This window comes from Delphinapterus leucas, chromosome 14 (assembly GCF_059928025.1).
Source record: "Delphinapterus leucas isolate spDelLeu-1000000601 "Yukka" chromosome 14, BTC_Dleu_Yukka2, whole genome shotgun sequence".
NCBI classification, from domain to species: Eukaryota; Metazoa; Chordata; class Mammalia; order Artiodactyla; family Monodontidae; genus Delphinapterus; species Delphinapterus leucas.
The window spans coordinates 61,999,553-62,019,842 of NC_143142.1; the positions used below are offsets into that span (position 1 = coordinate 61,999,553).

Consider the following 20,290-nt stretch of genomic DNA (forward strand, 5'->3'; position numbering starts at 1 on the left):
TTTCCCCAGTAGATTAACCTTTATCTGAACTAAAACACCTCCTCCTACTCAAGGATTGGCTCATCCTTGCCAGCCCCCAACCTGGCCACTTTTTTGTTCAGTTTCCCGATCTCCTTGCAACAGAAAACTGAGATTCTGCCCCTGTAGCAGGATATTTTAATCTGGCATTTTGATGTTCTGAGCATTTTGACATGCTTATCTGGGTTGATTTGCTTAATAATTTTACTATTTCCCATTTACGCTGCTTGGTAATGTAACCATTGTCAATAATGATTACATTTTGGAGACGATTTTTTCCTTCCATCAATAATCACCACTTCAAAACCTATATGGCCACAGTAAAACAGCTTCACCAGGATGAAAACCCATCCTGGCACACTAAACATGTGGGAAGGGAAAGAGAGAGGGAAGGAAAGATAGAAGGAGGGAGGGAGAGGGGAGGAGGGAGAGAGGGAGTGAAGGAAGCAAAAGAACAGCAGATTTTTCAAAGGGACAGCGGCCACAGGAAAGGGTCCTGCATCTTCCCTGTCCACTTCTCTGTTTCCCGTCCTGGAGAATCATCCGAGCGGTTCCTCTCTTGGTTTTCCACATGACTAAGCCCCACGGGTCTCATCTAATCATACTTAGAGCCGCCTGGCTGCCTCTCCGCAGTTCCTCCATCGTCCGCAGAGCCCGGCAGGCGTGCAGACCTGGGCACACCACCCACCCCCTCTCACCTTCCTTCCTCCACACCCACGCCAAGCAGGGGTCTCGCCAGTGGCCTGGCTAAGTGCGGGGCTGCCTGGTGGCTCCATACCTCACAGCATGGAAGGTTCCTTCCAACTCCTGGCCTCCTTGATGTGCATCATCCTGATGGGTGAGTCTCCCACTCTGCTCTCTGGTGCATTTTCAGAACAGAATAGATTCTCACAAAATTTTAGGCATGGTCTTCTCTCCCTGCGCTCAGGGCAGCTGGGTTGCCAGGGCCTCCAGGCCTGTGGGGAAGGGAGAGCTGCACTTTGGGAGGCTGTGGTGACAGAAGCCAGAAGTTCAAGTCCAGGCTTTGCCTTGGGCTCCTGGTGACTTGAGGCAGTGTCTGGACTCCTCTGGGCCTCAGTGTCTCTACCTGTAGAAAGGCCTCCCGCCCAGGCCTTTGCTGTGAGGATCCAGGGGCATAACGGGCCAGCTCTGGGGAGGACAGCGCAGGCTCTGACAGACTGGGGGTGGTGTTGTCATCCAAGTGCTTTGCTTCTTAACGGGCACAGCCCCGGGAAAGAGGGGAGAGCACATGGCTGTTTGGGGTAAGGGTGGGGTGACTTCACTTGGGGAATAGGGCAAGTGATTGAGGGCACCCTGACCGCCCAGCAGGAACCCCAAGAAGTGAGTGGGAGCCCTTTGCTGCAGGCTTAAGTATCAATGTCACTTCACTTAAGGTCACTTAGCTCAAGGAGTCAGTGTCCCTGGGAACAGTATTTCTCAAAAGGTGGTCATGGACCATCTGCATCAGAATCCCTGGAGTGGCGTGCATTTGTTAACACGTTCTGGGACTTCCCTGGTGGTCTAGTGGTTAAGACTTTGCCTTCCAATGCAGGGAGTGCGGGTTCGATGCCTGGTCGGGGAGCTAAGACCCCACATGCCTCGCGGGGAAAAAACCAAAACTTAAAACAGAAGCAGTATTGTAACAAATTCAATAAAGACTTTAAAAATGGTCCACATCAAGAAAAAAAAAAAAAAAGCAGGTTCTTCAGCTCCACCCCAGATCTGCAGAATCAGAATATGTCAGGAGCAGGGCCCAGGAATCTGCATGTTCAACCATCTTGGGTGATTCTGATGCACGATGCAGTTGAGGGCCACTGGGATGATGACAGACAACCCTCATGAGCCCCTCTGTCCAGGCCCCAATCCGCTCCTCGACCCCGCTCAGCCTGAGACATCCTCATGACTGTGTTCTTGGACTTGGCATCCAGGCCTCCATGTGCACAGCCATTGGCCATCACGTGCCACATGGTGACAGCACTGACATCATGGTGCTCCAAGCTGTTAGTCAGTCTTCCTTGGGTGGGGTCCTATCTCCACGACTGGATTATAAACTCCCACTTCTCAGGCCTTTGATCCTTCCTCTCTAGCATTCAACACAGAGTAGAGTTCTGTTCGGGATTGAATACTAACAGCAGGTGCCTACACAGCTCTTATTAAGTGCTGGGCATTTAATTAGTAATTCACGTAAGCATCATAATCCTATGAGAAAGGAACTATTATATTCCCTTTTCACAGATGAGAAAACTGAGGCACGAAGAGGTTCAGTGGGCGGTGCAGGGTGAAACTGGGATTTGAACTTGGGGGTATGTGGCTCAAGACGGGAACACGCCACCACCTCCTGACCCCATACTGCCCACTGTCCCACCCACAGAGCCCTGTGGTGGGGGCTGATAGGGGAGGGGTTTCCTTTTCCCAAGTTGACTTAGCTCAGCCATCTTTCTGGATGATTTCTGGTGGGGTCCCACGTAGAGGGTGGGGCTGGAAGAGGTGACCCTGCCCACACCTGGGGCAGACAGGAGAACAGGTCCGACAAGGCTGTAAATCCTGGCTCTGCTATTTCCTAACTCTGTGGCCCTGAGCAGGTTACCTAACTTCTCTGAGCCTCGGTAAATGCGGGTCCCCATCACCTCGTGGCTGCTTGAAGGAGAATTAGATCATGGGTGGAAGGCCCCCAGCACAGTCCTGGCGCTCAGCGGTTGTGCAGTAAATGGTAATGAAACGTTGCTCAAGTCACATAACTTCAAGGGACACTAGGTTTGGGGGTTTTTTGTTTTGGTTTGGTTTATTTCTCCTGCTAAGAGTCAGCAGCTATGAATCAGTGAAAGACAAAAAAAAACTTACAGGAAGCATGAGCAGTCACATGTTCAAGTACAAAACCCAGACCACACAAATGCTCCAGCTGCATGTCACGACTCCCCGGGGAGGTGGGGCACACGTGGGAGCTATGCAGCTGGGTCGGCGAGGGGACCCCTCTTCTCGTGGCCGGCAGCTGCTTCACCGCTGAGACCAAGAGCTCTTAAACTAGGGTGAGCAGCGTCCCTCTTCCTGAAATCCCTCTGCAGCCTCTCCATGTGGCAGCGGGCCTGGAAGCGGCCGGAGCCCAAGGGGCCTGAGAGCAAGGTGGCCACAGGTCACAGTCCCATCCCTGTCACACCTCTGAGCACAGGGCCCAGGGATGGCCTTTGGCAAAAGTGAAGTGGAGGAATTCATCCAGGAAACCCCCCTCTTCCACTTTCCATGACTTCTCCCTCACACAGGCGTCCCCCCTGCCCAGCACCCTGGGGCAGCCCCTCATCTCCCAGGGGCCCTCACACTCTCTTTTGTCTTTCCTTTCTGTCTCACCCCAGATCTGCTTTTAGAAAGCGGGAGGTGAGGGGTGGTGGGAAGAGCAGTAGTCTGGGAACTCTGGCCACTTAGTGACCTTGGTCCCCACATCTCTGATGAGCTGGCGCAGCAATCACAGCAGCTGTCATCCTCAAGGACTGTCGTGCCCGGCTTTTAACGCCCAGCTCATTTACTCTTCGCCACAACCCTGCAAAGTGGGGGCCCTTTTCCCTGTTTCAGGGAGGCTCGGCGAGGTCAGGGCACTTCTGGGTGTCACAGGCTGGATGTGAACTGGAGTCTCCTGAGTGCCAGCCCAGCCCTTGCCATCGCCTACACCTACGTGCAGTGGGTGGTGAGCCCGGGGCAAAGCTTGGGGCTCAGAGGAACTTACTTGGCTAGCTCTGAACCACTGCAATAAAACAAACTGAGGAGGCAAGACAATTCACAGCAGTCACCCAAGGACATGGGGCGCTTACCTGGGACATGGGGAAAGGTCAGGGACTGCTGCCGTGGGCCCAAAAGGAAATGGAGGCTGAATGAGCCGGGACACTTCTGCCCCTGCTGGCTCCTGCGGCCAGCAGCTGGGACCCAGAAGTCCTACCCGGGAGGAGGAGGGGTGCAGGGAGCTAGAGCACGGCAGGGACAGGTGGAATCAGAACTCCCAAGAGCAGCGCACTGCGCAGACACTGCCCCGGGGCAGGCTCCACCCTTGGCTCTGCATCTCTGTCAGCCCAGGCGACAGGGGCCAGCTCCACAACCAAGTGGCCAGAGAGGCAAGGGTTAAAGGGGAAACAGGACAACCGGAGGGCAGAAGGGGAACAATCAGGCCTTTCACTGACTTGCGTCTCCCAGCTCCCTGGAGCCTGTGGGGTCTGCTTCACACCGATGGATGGAATTCCTGGTTCCGCTTCCTCCTCTCCCCTCTGGTCTCTGCCCCATTCTCACTTTTTCTCCCCCTGATAACCTGTCTGGACTATATGCAGGCCCAGAAGGAAGAATTACTGAGAGCAAACTGAGGTGCGGGAGGGAATCGGGTGAAAGGCAACTGCCCAGCTCGAGCCACACACCTAACTGGGGAGGTCCGGTGGCCAAGGTGAACATCTGTCTTTGCCCCAAAACACCCTCTCCTGACCCTTCAGGCACCGCAATGCCCAAGAAGCCACCCCTGGAGTCATTCGCTGAGAACACCCCTACTAACATGTCCAGGTATCCCCAAGGAGGGTAGCCCCTTACAGACAGCTGGCCTCATCAGACTGGCTGCCCGTCAGCTGATAATGCCAGCCCTCCTAGGGGGTGGGGAGCAGATCTCTGAGGGGCTCCACCTCTGAGGGCCACAAGTCTAGCCCTCCACGAGGCATCGTCTGTCCGTGGTGAGCACCTGCCTGGCATCATCCTTCTCCCCCTCAATGTCCATGCTTGTTTCCTCCAGAAACCTGTCACAAAAATCCCACCCCAGCAGACCTAATTCTTGTTAAAGCACCACTCTCTGAGGACACCCCCATTGGCCATTATCCCATCACAGCCACCACCACTGGCTTGCTTTCCTATCTGTGGTCCATGGACAGCGACTGCCGCATGCTCAGGTACAAAATCATAAACAGTTTTCTCGCTAGTTAACATAAATGCCATCACACAGAACGCACGGCACATGAGCTACAGAGAGGCTCCCATGCACATCCCTGCCTCCTTCCTCACCAAGGAACTGGTGGGAACCTGGTTTAGCTGCAGGCAAAACCAAGGCCTCTATTTCTGATCCATCCAGATGCCACTTCTGCCCATCCAGGTTCTGCAGACGTTTCTACTGCCGAGTTCTCGTCCCACCCTGACACCACTGGCACAGGGCTTTGGGATAATAGGTCCAGGGTGAGTTAACTACCCCTCAGTTGACTCGTGATTATGATTACGTGGAAGCTGGTACCCAGTGCTACAGCCCCAGCCCTGCCTCAATGTGCATCATCACCACAGGGGGCATGAGGGAGCAATGTGGAGAGTTTAGTAAACGGCTGCACAGGACCATCAAGAGTGGATGCCTCTTTCTGCGTAGCTGAGTTTTCTCAACAGCCAATGGCTTACTTTAAGTACCTAAAAGCCTTTCAGTTAATTTTATATTGACATATTTCTCAAATGCTTGCCAGGCTTCCTTGTCATTTTTATCCAAATATCATTTTTGGACACAAACTTTTAGATTTAAAATTCTCCTTAGTAAGCATCTAGAGACATCATTTGACAGACGAGCCCACTGAGGCCAGAGAGTTATGCGGACTCACCTATGGTCACAAAGTCAGGGCCAGTCTAGCCGGGGCTACAACCCCAGACAGACGCCTGAGACCCCATGCGAGGGGCATGCCTCTCATGTCAATGAACCTTTCCAAGGTGACTCAGGTCATCCCCGCGAGCAATGTTTCACTAGCCTGCTGCAGTGTCATGATGCCTCAAGGCCCTCTGCACTTACCCCTCCTCTAAAGGGTCCCTTTTGCGCTGTACTTTTATCATTTCTGTCCTGATCGTCACATTATTTTTACTGAAACTGCCTCCCTGACTGAATGCTGATTATATCACCCCTTGCTGCTTTCAATGGACTACAAACAGAAGACACTTTCTAGCTTTTCAACCTGTATTTCCCAAATCTGGGAAGCTACTTAAACAAACTCGTTAGAATCATGTATAAATGAAAAACAAACAATGGCTGGGCAATGGACGGGCTGTAAACACACTGAGGTAGCCACTGATTGTCACCATAGCTGTATCCCCAACACTCAGCGCAGTATCGAGCACAAGACAGGCCCTCAACAAACATCTATTGAGTGAATAAGTACATGAATCAATGACTAGCTTTCAGGTGAGTTAAGGGCAAGGCCTGCGCTACTGCATGACGTGTGGTCTAAGGTGCCAAGTTGAGCCACGGATGGTGCAGTTTCCGGCATCAATTTCCTGACCCCCCCACCCCCACCCCGTATGGCCTTGAGCTGTCCGTGCAGAGCCCTTCTCCTTCCCCAGCACTGGTTAGCACCACCCCCATGCTCCCTCCTGGTCCCACTCTCTTTGCACGGCCAGTGAAGGAGGGAACTAACATCACTGAGCATTTGCTGAGTGTCAGCACTGTCCGGTTGACCTTCACGTGTGACTTCATTCCATCCTCAATCCTCAGTCCTGTGAGGAAAGTACTATGTACCCCATTTTGCAGCAGAGGAACCTGAGACCTGGGACATTAAGCAACTCGCCCAAAGATCTCCCTGTAAGTGGATGAGTCTAGAACAGTGCCAGGCACAGACTGGGTGCTTGATACAAGTGAGAATGTCACCCATGTCCAGCCTTACCAAAGCTGGAATGCTCTTCACCGTGCCCAGTGGCCCACCATTGAGAGGAGGAATTTCGGACAAGGGGAAGAATGTGGGCCTCCTGTTGACCCCCGGAGGTTGATAGACGTGAAGCAGGAAGAGTAGAGACCCTATCAAAAGGAGCTGTGATTCCAGTTCAGGGGGCTATCCCTGCCCTGTCCTAAGAGACATGCAGGAGCTACCAGAGGGAATAGTAAATGTCCCAGGAGGCTGGGGAGCTTGGATTCCTGCCAAAGCACATGCATTTGCTCCCTGGGTAATTCCTATTGGGACTTCCCACCTTCACCTCAAGTCCCCTGGGTGAACTCAACCAAAGGTCTCTGTGTAAAAGTGAGTCCAGGTGCCCACCTCTTGGAACACCATGCAGCAGACAAACAGGAAACACAAATCTCCCCCTAATGGGGGCCAAGACTGTCACACTTGGTGAAAGGGCCTCTGTGTGCCCTCTCTCCTCCCAGAGCAGAACCCAGCCAGGGGGGGAAGGGCCCTGACCTGTCATTTGTACCACACATCAGATGCTCCCAATCTAGGCTGTCATCCTCGAGCAGCGGAGCCCAGGGACAAGGTCTGAACATGACCCACCTATTGTCGAAATTCAGCCTCTGTTCACTGATTAAACCTCCCTGGGGGGCTCTGCTCTAGGAGACAGAGTTTTGAGTGAAGTAGAAAGAAATAGCATTATTGCTTTGCCAGGCAAAGGGGGCCACAGTGGGCTAATGCCCTCAAAACTGTGTGTCCCGCCCTGGAGGGGGTAGTGAGGAGTCTAGGAGCAGTGTTCAAGGATCAGCTCATGGACACTCTTCTGACTGGTTGCTGGTGAGGTCATCAGGAGTCAGTATCATCAACCTTCCAGCTGGTCTGGGGTCTCCCTGCTTGTGGGCAGCATAAGTTAACTTCTCCCACCTGGTGGCAGTTTCAGTGTCTGCAAAACAGCTCGAAGGACTTGGCTCAGAATACTACCTATGGTCTTTGAGGAAGAACTAGAGGTCCTTGAATTTGTTTCCTGGCTGAAGTATAATTATTTTGTGTTGCTTGACTGTTTTCCTTTCTTTCTGCATTTTCTCACTTTTCTGATTAAATTGATTCTTTGACTACGGTTTTTCTGCAGACGAAAGGCAGGCGGAGGACATGGGTGGGGATCTGTTCCGGGAAGACCTCATAGGGTCCTGCTCAGTTACACTCCGAGGGGAAGCCTTGGCTCTGCCTGGTTGGCCAAATGACGTTGCCAAGGCCCTCAGGCTCTCTGAGCCTCAGATCCCCTTTCCGGAAGGGGGGCTAATGACAGCACCCCATGGATTGTTTCGCTTATGGAATAAGATTAGCAATGTCTCCCAGCGAGCCCCCAAAGCACCATGTACTCGACACCCTTATCCTCTCACGCCCTGCAACCTCTATGCTGATGTCCGTACTTCCATTTTACCCTTTGCCTAGAATGCCTTTAGCCTACTTCAGGGCTTAGCAAATCCCACTCCTTTCTCAAGGCTCTGCTGAGGCGGCAGCTCCTTTCTCATGGGGCTTTCAATCAACCCCTGCCCACCCACCCTTCCTGCCAGCCCGGGCACCCTCCCTTCTGCCCCCTCTCAGCAATTCAATTCAACGTCAACTACTATGTGGCAGGCACGTGCTAGGCAACAGCTGCACAAATATGACCCCCACACATGTTCCCTGCCCTCCCAGAGCTTCTGGGTGCCTGGACGAGACATACAGTTGAACAGGCAATGCCCATACAGAGGAAGCACTTCTGCCAGCCCTGGGGCATGGGGAAGGGGTGCCAGACCCAGGCTTAGGGCTCAGTGAAGGCCTCCCGCTGTAGGATGACTCAGCTGAGGCCCGGGGACGACTAGGAGGGAGCTGGTGAGTAAAAGGGGCCAGGAACCATGTTCAGACAGAGGGAACATTGTTCATGTCCCTCATTAGAGCACCTGGCAGGCTTTAGTGTAACTACGGGTTCCCAGATCTGTCACCCTTACTGAGCTGTGAGCTCCAACAGGCTGATAAATTATTCTCTTGCTCTTTGTAGCCCTGGCTCTAATCCCAGTGCCTGGCTTCCAGTGGGGAATGTGTCCGATCAATGATGGCCAATTGATGAATGCACAACCGTAAACAATCCCTGGGGAGTCAGTGCCTGGCTCCGTGATGCCTGAAAAATGCAGGAGGTCAGAGAAGGCTGAGGTCACAGAGGGTGGGAACGCAGGAAAACTGAGGCAGGGGCTGAGCCTCAAGACTGGGAGATGCTTTCTGCAGCTAGAAGCACTGACTGAACGAGAAAAACCTTCAGGAAGGGTTTCTCAAATTTGGAACTAGGCCCTTTGATTATTAACAACTGAACAAATGAGCTCTTACTAGGGAAATATGTCAAGTCCCCCGCTTGGGTTCAAAAGCATACTTCCACTTGTCCAGAAGAAAGGAGATTTGGCTTAGAAGCAGACTGTGTGGAAAAAAAAAAAAAACACCTTGTGGTTTTATTTCATTGCAAGCGCAGCACGATCCCAAATTGAGGTTTTCTATGAGGCACAGCTCACACAACCCGATTCATACCCCGCTCTACCTGGCCTGGAACACACACCTGGAGCCCCCGGGGTCAGGACACTATACTGCAAGGAAAGTACCAAGTGGGTAGTGAGGATGGAGGGGGCAGGTGAAGGACTAGGACCTCTGCCAGAGAAGGGAAGGCTTACTGGGTCCAGGATAGCCATGATGGGATCCCGGGAGGGCCGTCACAGGGAAGGAAGGCGAAGGCTCCAAAGAGCGATGGGCCATCACGTGAGGGGCAGGAAACATTGGTTCTGAGCAGAAGGAATGCCTTGACCTGTACATTACTCATAGATGGTATGGGTTCCCTGGAGGATGGTCTGCCAGCTGTGGGCTGTGGAGATTCCTGCCCAAGAAACAAGTGCGGCTACCCCACAGAGCAAAGAACACTGGACTTGGAGTCATGTGATGTGAAGCATGTGAAAGAACCTGGTGAATTGCAAAGCCCTTTGGAAATATAGGGGCTGGTATATTATTCCCTGTAAAGATCCCTTTCCTGAACTGTACCTGGGCACTAGAGGCTAAGCCTGTCCCTCCCTTCTGGAGGAGGCTCCCAGGCCCCCTGACCTGATCCTCCCAGCACTGACACCCATCCACCCACCCCGTTCACCCCACCCCCAGAGAAGCACACATCTGCAACAAGACAGGCGGTGACTCTCTAGCCCTCCGTAAGCTGCAGGCAGAGTGCAGCTTCCAGACCTTAGCTCAACCATACTTCAGAGGCTCACAACATGGGAGGTGAGGAAAGTTGAGCCCAGAGGCACTTGTGCAAAGCAAGGAGGCAACATAACGGTCCACCCCTCCCTCAGCTCCCTGTCTGGGCACTGGCCTTTTGGGAAACCCACTTGGGTTGACTGTAGAGGAATCTCAGCCACCAACTCAACACACCAGCTTCAAAACATACCACCGCCTCCCAAGGCCTCAGTTTCCCCTCTGTCAATGGGAGTGTTGCTGTGCTTGGATAAGCCCCAAGTTTCCATGCCCTAGTGCACTAGAGTGCCACAGTGAGGTCAGGCAATCCTGACGTTGAACATCAGTTTTGCCTCATCCTAGCTGTGTGACCTCAGGCCTCAAACTCTCTGTGCCTCGGTTTATAACATGTAACCCGGGAATAACTCTGCTTACCTCTAGGATCATTTGTCAGAACTAAAAGAGATACCACCAGGAACTTGCTCAACACAGAGCTGCACAGTAAGTGCCTTTATTATTGTCGCCATCTGGGGCAGGGGTAGGGGGGTGGTCTTCGGACTGTACTGTAACCATGGGATCCCAGGGCTTTTCTGCAGCAGGGCAAGTTTTGATGGGAAAGAGGTTGGGGTCACTGGGCCTGTAAGTGAGGTGGGACCACCCTGAGTGAGGCAAATAGTCCCAGGGAAATGGGGGGAGAGTCCAGGCACCTACAAAGTCACGGCAGTCAAAGTCCCAAGAGATGCTTCTCGAGTCCTGGGGTGGTTTTCCAGACTCCCCCCACCCCCGAGGGCAGGGAGGGCGCTTCCCAAGTCCTGAGGTTTCCAGGCCCCGCGAGGGCACGGGCAGGGTTGCAGCATGCCGCCTGCCTCTCGCCCGCCCGCCCGCAGGTGCGCCGGCGCAGCGCTGGTCCATGAAGTTGCCGGCCGAGGTGAGTGCGGCGGCGGGCGAGGCGGCAGTGCTGCCCTGCACCTTCACACACCCGCACCGCCACTACGACGGGCCGCTCACGGCCATCTGGCGCGCGGGCGAGCCATACACGGGCCCGCAGGTGTTCCGGTGCGCGGCGGCGCGGAGCAGCGAGCTCTGCCAGACGGCGCTCAGCCTGCACGGCCGCTTCCGGCTGCTCGGCAACCCGCGCCGCAACGACCTGTCGCTGCGCGTCGAGCGCCTAGCGCTGGCCGACGACGGCCGCTACTTCTGCCGCGTCGAGTTTGCCGGCGACGTCCACGAGCGCTACGAGAGCCGCCACGGCGTCCGGCTCCGCGTGACCGGTGAGCGCGCCGCCCGCCTCCCCGCCGCGTCCGAGGGCTCCCTAGGTCCGGGCTCTGTGCTGGGATGGGAAGGGGTTCAACAGGCACACCCCTTTCTCTAGAGCAGGGGGTCTCACACCTGGCGATGGCTACGGGCCACCCGGGAAGTTGTTTAAAAATGCCGCCGAATCCTGGCCCCAGGAAGGGCTGGGGGCGGCCTGGGTTGGGCCTTGTAATGAAGCTCGTAGAGAGTGAATATGCCCGAACAGCTCTCAAACTAGGGGGGAGAAAAACAAGGAACGGTCACCTTAAATATGGCAAGGACTGCAGTGGGCTGTGTTCACAGAGGGGGTGCACAGGAAGCCCACCAAGTGCCCGGCACTTCTCTAGACCCTGTGGTATAAAGATGTGGGAATCAGGATCCTAGAGCCGTGGTTCTCAACCCTGGCTGAGCATTGGAATGACCTAAGGAGCTTTGTAAAAATCCCGGAACCCCCCTGTGGGGGACCCAGGCGTTCTGGGTTGAGTTTGACCCTGCCAAGTACCTCCCATGTGCCCTTGGGCTGGCTGGGCCGCCTCTCTGAGTGCATTTCAGTTTCTTTGCCCTTGTCTGCCCCAGTCCCACAGTCCCAACAATTCAGTGAATCGTCTCAAGTCTAGGTCCTGGTGAGGCTGTCTGGGAGTGAGAGGTGCCCTTGAAATCACTCCAGCAGACTGCCCCCAGTCGTGTGCTACCACAATAGTAACGACGTTTAGCGAGCACTTGCCCAGGCACCCCACTTGTCAAATCTTCTCAACAGCCCCGTAATGTAAGTGATCCCCATTTTACATGTGAAGAAACTAAGGCACAGAGCGGCGGAATAACTTGCCTAAGGTCACACCGGTACTGGGACCCAGGCATAGTGGCGCCCGAGTGCCTCTTGCTTCCTCTCCGTATCACCTGCTCCCCCCTGCCTCCCTTCTCCAACGCTCTGGGCCAAGGGCACGGGGAGGCTGCCCCTTGCGCTTGCCTTGCCCTTTGCCTGCCGCTGCTCTGACCACACTTCGCTTCCTCCCGCTCCTCCTGGGCCGTCGCCCGCAGCCGCCCCACGGATCGTCAACATCTCGGTGCTACCCGGCCCGGCGCACGCCTTCCACGCGCTCTGCACGGCTGAAGGGGAGCCGCCACCCACCCTCGCCTGGTCCGGCCCAGCACTGGGCAACGGCTTGGCCTCTGTGCCGAGCCCAGGTCAAGATCACGGCCATCAGGTGACCGCCGAGCTGCCTGTGCTGGCCCACGACGGCCGCTACACGTGCGCGGCCTCCAACAGCCTGGGCCGCGCCGAAGCCAGTGTCTACTTGTTCCGTTTCCACGGTGCCTCCAGGGCCTCAACAATCGCCCTCCTGCTCGGTGCGCTTGGCCTCAAGGTGCTTCTGCTGCTCGGCGTTCTGGCCGCCCGCGCCGCAGACCGCCGCCGCCCAGGTGGGTGCGCCCCAGGCCAGGATAGGTGCGAGGGGCGGCCGGGGCTCTCCTCCAGGCTGACCACCTGGCATGACACAAGCAGAAGAACATCACTTATGCACCTGTGCATCATCTCACTTTCCTCTCCCTGCATCAAGCCCAGGAGGTGGGAACCAGCGTGAGCCCATTTTACAATCAGGAAGCTGAGGCCAGAGAGGTTAGGGAACTTACCTCTAGCCTAGAGTCAGAGAGATGTAGACCCAGACGATATAGCTCTGAGCCCACCTCTTTACCAGCACCCCATTAATGACTCACCCGGAAGGGTTCCGACCACACACAGGCTTTCCCAAATAGCACCATTTCATTCGGTCACAACAAGCAACCTGAGCAGCTACTATGTGCTGCAAGGTGCTGGGAAAACAGAGATGAAAAGGACACGGTTCCCTGATGGGGGTGTGCTGAGGAGTCAGCAGATAATCGGCATAGGTGCTGGGAAAACAGAGATGAATAGGACACGGTTCCCTGATGGGGGTGTGCTGAGGAGTCAGCAGATAATCGGCATAGGTGCTGGGAAAACAGATGAATAGGACACGGTTCCCTGATGGGTGTGTGCTGAGGAGTCAGCAGATAATCGGCATAGGTGCCATAGGTGCTAGGAAAACAGAGATGAATAGGACACGGTTCCCTGGTGGGGGTGTGCTGAGGAGTCAGCAGATAATCGGCATAGGTGCTAGGAATACAGAGATGAATAGGACACGGTTCCCTGATGGCTGTGTGCTGAGGAGTCAGCAGATAATCGGCATAGGTGCCATAGGTGCTAGGAAAACAGAGATGAATAGGACACGGTTCCCTGATGGGGGTGTGCTGAGGAGCCAGCAGATAATCGGCATAGGTGCTGGGAATACAGAGATGAATAGGACACGGTTCCCTGATGGGGGTGTGCTGAGGAGTCAGCAGATAATCGGCATAGGTGCCATAGGTGCTAGGAAAACAGAGATGAATAGGACACGGTTCCCTGATGGGGATGTGCTGAGGAGTCAGCAGATAATCGGCATAGGTGCTAGGAATACAGAGATGAATAGGACACGGTTCCCTGATGGGGATGTGCTGAGGAGTCAGCAGATAATCGGCATAGGTGCTAGGAAAACAGAGATGAATAGGACACGGTTCCCTGATGGGGATGTGCTGAGGAGTCAGCAGATAATCGGCATAGGTGCTGGGAATACAGAGATGAATAGGACACGGTTCCCTGATGGGTGTGTGCTGAGGAGTCAGCAGATAATCGGCATAGGTGCTAGGAAAACAGAGATGAATAGGACACGGTTCCCTGATGGGTGTGTGCTGAGGAGTCAGCAGATAATCGGCATAGGTGCTGGGAAAACAGAGATGAATAGGACACGGTTCCCTGATGGGGATGTGCTGAGGAGTCAGCAGATAATCGGCATAGGTGCTAGGAAAACAGAGATGAATAGGACACGGTTCCCTGATGGGGGTGTGCTGAGGAGTCAGCAGATAATCGGCATAGGTGCCATAGGTGCTAGGAAAACAGAGATGAATAGGACACGGTTCCCTGATGGGGGTGTGCTGAGGAGTCAGCAGATAATCGGCATAGGTGCCATAGGTGCTAGGAAAACAGAGATGAATAGGACACGGTTCCCTGATGGGTGTGTGCTGAGGAGTCAGCAGATAATCGGCATAGGTGCTGGGAATACAGAGATGAATAGGACACGGTTCCCTGATGGGTGTGTGGTAAGGAGTCAGCAGATAATCGGCATAGGTGCTGGGAATACAGAGATGAATAGGACACGGTTCCCTGATGGGTGTGTGCTGAGGAGTCAGCAGATAATCGGCATAGGTGCCATAGGTGCTAGGAAAACAGAGATGAATAGGACACGGTTCCCTGATGGGGGTGTGCTGAGGAGTCAGCAGATAATCGGCATAGGTGCTAGGAATACAGAGATGAATAGGACATGGTTCCCTGATGGGGATGTGCTGAGGAGTCAGCAGATAATCGGCATAGGTGCTGGGAATACAGAGATGAATAGGACACGGTTCCCTGATGGGTGTGTGCTGAGGAGTCAGCAGATAATCGGCATAGGTGCTAGGAAAACAGAGATGAATAGGACACGGTTCCCTGATGGGTGTGTGCTGAGGAGTCAGCAGATAATCGGCATAGGTGCTGGGAAAACAGAGATGAATAGGACACGGTTCCCTGATGGGGATGTGCTGAGGAGTCAGCAGATAATCGGCATAGGTGCCATAGGTGCTAGGAAAACAGAGATGAACAGGACACGGTTCCCTGATGGGGATGTGCTGAGGAGTCATCAGATAATCGGCATAGGTGCCATAGGTGCTAGGAAAACAGAGATGAATAGGACACGGTTCCCTGATGGGGGTGTGCTGAGGAGTCAGCAGATAATCGGCATAGGTGCTAGGAAAACAGAGATGAATAGGACACGGTTCCCTGATGGGTGTGTGCTGAGGAGTCAGCAGATAATCGGCATAGGTGCTGGGAATACAGAGATGAATAGGACACGGTTCCCTGATGGGTGTGTGGTAAGGAGTCAGCAGATAATCGGCATAGGTGCTGGGAATACAGAGATGAATAGGACACGGTTCCCTGATGGGTGTGTGCTGAGGAGTCAGCAGATAATCGGCATAGGTGCCATAGGTGCTAGGAAAACAGAGATGAATAGGACACGGTTCCCTGATGGGGGTGTGCTGAGGAGTCAGCAGATAATCGGCATAGGTGCTGGGAAAACAGAGATGAATAGGACACGGTTCCCTGATGGGTGTGTGCTGAGGAGTCAGCAGATAATCGGCATAGGTGCTAGGAAAACAGAGATGAATAGGACACGGTTCCCTGATGGGTGTGTGCTGAGGAGTCAGCAGATAATCGGCATAGGTGCTGGGAAAACAGAGATGAATAGGACATGGTTCCCTGATGGGGATGTGCTGAGGAGTCAGCAGATAATCGGCATAGGTGCCATAGGTGCTAGGAAAACAGAGATGAATAGGACACGGTTCCCTGATGGGGATGTGCTGAGGAGTCAGCAGATAATCGGCATAGGTGCTGGGAATACAGAGATGAATAGGACACGGTTCCCTGATGGGTGTGTGCTAAGGAGTCAGCAGATATTCGGCGTAGGTGCTGGGAAAACAGAGATGAATAGGACACGGTTCCCTGATGAATGTGTGCTGAGGAGTCAGCAGATAATCGGCATAGGTGCTGGGAAAACAGAGATGAATAGGACACGGTTCCCTGATGAATGTGTGCTGAGGAGTCAGCAGATAATCGGCATAGGTGCTGGGAATACAGAGATGAATAGGACACGGTTCCCTGATGGGGGTGTGCTGAGGAGTCAGCAGATAATCGGCATAGGTGCTGGGAATACAGAGATGAATAGGACACGGTTCCCTGATGGGGATGTGCTGAGGAGTCAGCAGATAATCGGCATAGGTGCTGGGAATACAGAGATGAATAGGACACGGTTCCCTGATGAATGTGTGCTGAGGAGTCAGCAGATAATCGGCATAGGTGCTGGGAATACGGAGATGGATAGGACACGGCTCCTGGATGAATGTGTGCTGAGGAGTCAGCAGATAATCGGCATAGGTGCTGGGAATACAGAGATGGATAGGACACGGCTCCCGGATGAATGTGTGCTGAGGAGTCAGCAGATAATCGGCATAGGTGCTGGGAATACGGAGATGGATAGGACACGGCTCCTGGATGAATGTGTGCTGAGGAGTCAGCAGATAATCGGCATAGGTGCTGGGAATACGGAGATGGATAGGACACGGCTCCTGGATGAATGTGTGCTGAGGAGTCAGCAGGTAACCGCAGTCTGCAGAGCGTGCTACCAGCCCGCGTGCTACGGAAGCCCAGGGAGTCTGGGCCTCTCTCTGATGGGGCATCCGGACGGGGGCTGGGAGGGAAGGCTTTACACAAGTAAGGGGAGGCTAAATCGAATGCTATAAGCTTGTGTGAACTAGGAAAACAAGGAGCTAATAGTACTCCTAGCAGACGGAACAGCATGTATAAAAGAGTGGAAGCTCGAACTAGCAGGCCGTCTTCAGAAAGCTGCTGTCACCCCTCCCTACTGTCACTAAGCTGGATGGGAAATTTGCTCTAGGCCCCGGAGAGGAGACTTCCCAGAGCCTCTCAGACCACCCAGGTGAGTAGCACCAGCCTCAAACTCTCCTGGGATGAAATCCAAAATTTGTCACAGTTGCTCTGGCTACCATCTTTGCTGGGGCCACACTGGCTTTCCGGCAGCGTCTTCAAACCCACCAAGCATTCTGTGCTTCAGGGGCCTCAGAGAAGCAGGTCTTCCTGCTAAGTCGGCTGCTCACTCCCTGTCGTCCCCGGTGATTCATCATCTTTCAGGTCACTTCTTCGCATCCTGCTGGCTAGCTGTTTCCTCCAGACCACTCTCCTCAGTGGGGCGGGCTGGACAGCGGGGCTTGTAGCCCAGAGGCTACCGTGGAGATTCATGCCTCCTCTCTCTCTGTCCCTCACACAGAGTACCCAGTCACCCAGGACGCCTCACCGCGGTAAGTAAGCTCGCCCACCCCCACCCTGCCCCCCGGTAGTCCACCCCTGGCCAAGGGGTGCAGGCTCCTCATGGAGGGCAACCTGAGAAGGAAGAATGGGCAAAGGGCTGGGGCTGGGGTCCCAGCCCTGATCAGGGTCCAGGCCCTCCCTGCAGCCTTCCCCCCTACTTCAGTCCACCAAGCCTGGCAGCCAGACCGGGCCACGCTGACCTGCTCCCCACGTTCCCAGCACTGACTGTGGGCCTCACACTGGCCTATCTTCTGGACCAGCTGCCTGGTGTCCGTGGTGCTGAAGGGTCATTTTTCTGGGTCTGCCTTATCTCTGCACCTAGCTGTGATCCCTGGAGGCTGCATTTCCTCTCATAGTGCCCAGCATTCTAGAACAGATCCACACAAAAGCCACCATTAGGCAATGATTCTCCCAGACACCCTGCTGAAGGCTTTGCAAGCAAAATGTCATTAGAGGTTCTGAGGGCTTGGTTGAGGGCTCACAGACTCAGCTAGGAAGCATTGACCTTGCCCCCCTCTTGGTGTCTGTCCAAGTGAAGGCCTGTGTAGAAGAAGAAAGCATCCAATTCCAAGACCTTGTCCGAGATGCTTGGGGGAGGCAGGCGGGGGATTACAGCCTTCTCCAGGACCCTTTAGACAAGCCCGGGCACTCCCGTAGTGCCGTTCCCACCCAGGCACAGGACAGCGAATGGTTTAAGCAGAAGAGTGGCCCCATCTGAACAGGAGTGGAGCCCAGGAGGCCTTTAGGGGCTGCTGACCAAGGCTGCAGCTGGCTAGGTTGCTTGGCTGAAGATGGCAATAGAGAGGGCGGGGAGATGGGGCAGACAGAGGCAGGGATGGCCAGAGTGGGCAGCACAAGCAAGGGAGGGAGCCAGCAGGTCTGGAGCTGGCGCCCCGGGTGCCACCTACTGAGCTGAAGATGGGGGGTGGTGTGTGGTGAGGATCACACGAGCTCTGTGGACTGTTTATGTTTGAGAGGCCACAAGGATGTCCCAGAAGTCAGGAAAGCGGTTAGGGTTAGCAGGAGGCCCGACCCGGAGGTCAGGACCCCAGAGATGGTTTTTGAAGCCACAGATGAGATCCCTTTGAGAAGACAGAGACTCTGGGATGCTGTCACCCAGGTGGTCCCCTCCCTGGTCTGCAAGTTCTGCCGCTGCCCTGCCTCCAACCTTCGGTTAATCTCCAGGCCTTGTTGGATGCAGGCCCCCGAATCCCCTCTCGTCCCTCCTTCCGCCCCTTCCTGGGCTGTGGTTTGGGCAGTCAGAGACCCCTCCTGTTTGGGTGGTCAGCCAACTTTCTCCTGTCCACAGGCCCCAAGCTCAGGAGTCCAATTATGAAAATTTGGGCCAGATGAGTCCTCAGGGTCCACCAGCAGCCATGTGTTCACCTTGAGGAGCCCATTGGCCACCAGCATCCCCTGGACACCATGAGGAATGAAAGCCAACATGTGGCTTGGCTGGGATGGCCCTTCCTGGCTCCCAGGCACCTTGGCAGCCCTAGCCTGGCGGCGCCCTGAGGTCAGGACCCTACTCACAGAGGCTCAGAGGTCACCTACGTGGACTTCTGTCTCCAAGCCCCAGAGATATTTCTGTCAACGGGGCAGCATTTTACACGCATGCGCACGTGTGTGTGTGTGTGTTTGTGTGTGTGTGTGTGTGTGCCTGCACTCGCACATGAGCCCAGGTGACACTTCTGCAAAGCTCGTCTTGCCTTTGCTTACCTAGAACACTATAGTAAAGCAGGCAGGACCCTGGTCAGAGGGGTCTCCAGGCCCAGGCTCCATCCTCGTTCTGTCACCGACTTGCTGTGTGGACCAAGGCACTTTTTTCCATTCTTTGGGTCTCTGTTCGTCCACTGTTGAACACCAACAGTAACAGTCTTCTCTGCTGGCTTCGGGCTGTCAAGGTCTGAGGAAGTAGTGGATGTGAAGGGACTTGGGGCAGTACAAAGCTGTCTACAGGTGTGAACGGTGTTACAGGCTCCTCCTTGCAGAGCGACCCTGGGACATCTAAACTTGGACAAGCATAGCACCCACACCGGCCTCGCTGGGAGTAAGGATTCCAGAGGGCAAGTCTGGGTCTGGGCTGTGCCACCCTGTGGTCCCAGGAACATCAAATCAGCAACAAGGAGAAGCCCGGTATCCCTGGCCCCTGGGGTCTCCTCTGTGACTGTCCCACACTCTGCCCTCCTCTTACCCCATCGGCTCTCTGCACAACCTTCAGCTGGGAACTCTGGGAAAAAGGAACAAAACACCCATCATCTCAAAGCATGTGGAATCCACTGTTCTTAAGGACCAAACTCTGGGAGGTGTGAGGGCAAGTCTGGGCCAAGGGTGTCCATGGATAAAGCAGCTGCAGCCCTGACCTCTCTACCACCTGCCTCTTCTCTGGATGTGCACTGGCCAAAAGCACCGGCCATTTCCCATTTGCCCGAGTGTTGCCAGGCTGACTGCAGGGTGCTGCCTTCCATCCTCACACTTGATTGGTTTAGCTCCTGCAGTCTTTGGGGTCAGGGAGAGGGGGAGGAGGCATGCTTGGGACCCAGGCGAGCTGGCAAAAGGGCCACAGAGATATGGGCCTTCAATGGGAACAGACTTTCTTCCCTCCACAACTTTTCCAGATGCTGCAGTGGTAAACTGGAGTCACCTACAGCGAGCATGGGGTCCTCTCTGATGCTTTCCGGGGAGATGGCATGAAGGCTGAAGGATCTTCACAAGTTAATAAGCAGGGTGGTGGGTTACAAGGCTCCTCACTGGAGCCTTCGCCAGAGCAAAGGGGTGATGGCGGCTCATGGTTAACTTGGGATCCATCCAGGAGGCTGTGTGAGTTGTTAAGAGGTCAATGGAGTTGGCATTTGTACCTCTTTGTGCGGGGATACTTTGGGCACCTCCATCAAGAGTCCTGTATCGTCAGGGAAGGGCACGGGTGATGTGTCTTATACCATCCGCTTGGTCTTTGAGGCCAGTTCCACAGCCAAGAAAAAGTGATAGGAATTACTTCTTATGCATCATTTTGTGCTAGCAGTTGGCCAGGTGTTTGGGGATATAGAAATGAATAAGGCTGGCCTAGGTCGTGCTGCAGTAACAAAGCCAAATCACAGTGGCCGAGAACAATTAGGGTTTCTTCTCTCCA

General features: G+C 54.5%; 1 protein-coding gene across 10 annotated transcripts in view; it reads left to right on the plus strand.

Moving 5' to 3' along the window:
* Window positions 1–804: 804 nt before the first annotated feature.
* Window positions 805–20,290, plus strand: part of SIGLEC15 (sialic acid binding Ig like lectin 15) — a 40,603-nt gene continuing 21,117 nt past the window's right edge. The window contains exons 1-6 of one of the 10 annotated variants that reach the window (XM_089895119.1): window positions 805–856; window positions 10,344–10,403; window positions 10,790–11,173; window positions 12,234–12,614; window positions 17,120–17,150; window positions 18,470–20,286. In XM_089895119.1, the coding sequence (XP_089751245.1) occupies window positions 805–856; window positions 10,344–10,403; window positions 10,790–11,173; window positions 12,234–12,614; window positions 17,120–17,150; window positions 18,470–18,551 (990 nt within the window). In that variant the 3' untranslated portion in view covers window positions 18,552–20,286. Of the gene's footprint in view, window positions 857–10,343; window positions 10,404–10,469; window positions 11,174–12,233; window positions 13,151–16,983; window positions 20,287–20,290 lie in introns of those variants that run through there. The other 9 variants (XM_089895116.1, XR_016387631.1, XR_016387629.1 and 6 more) reach the window with 9 other exon arrangements.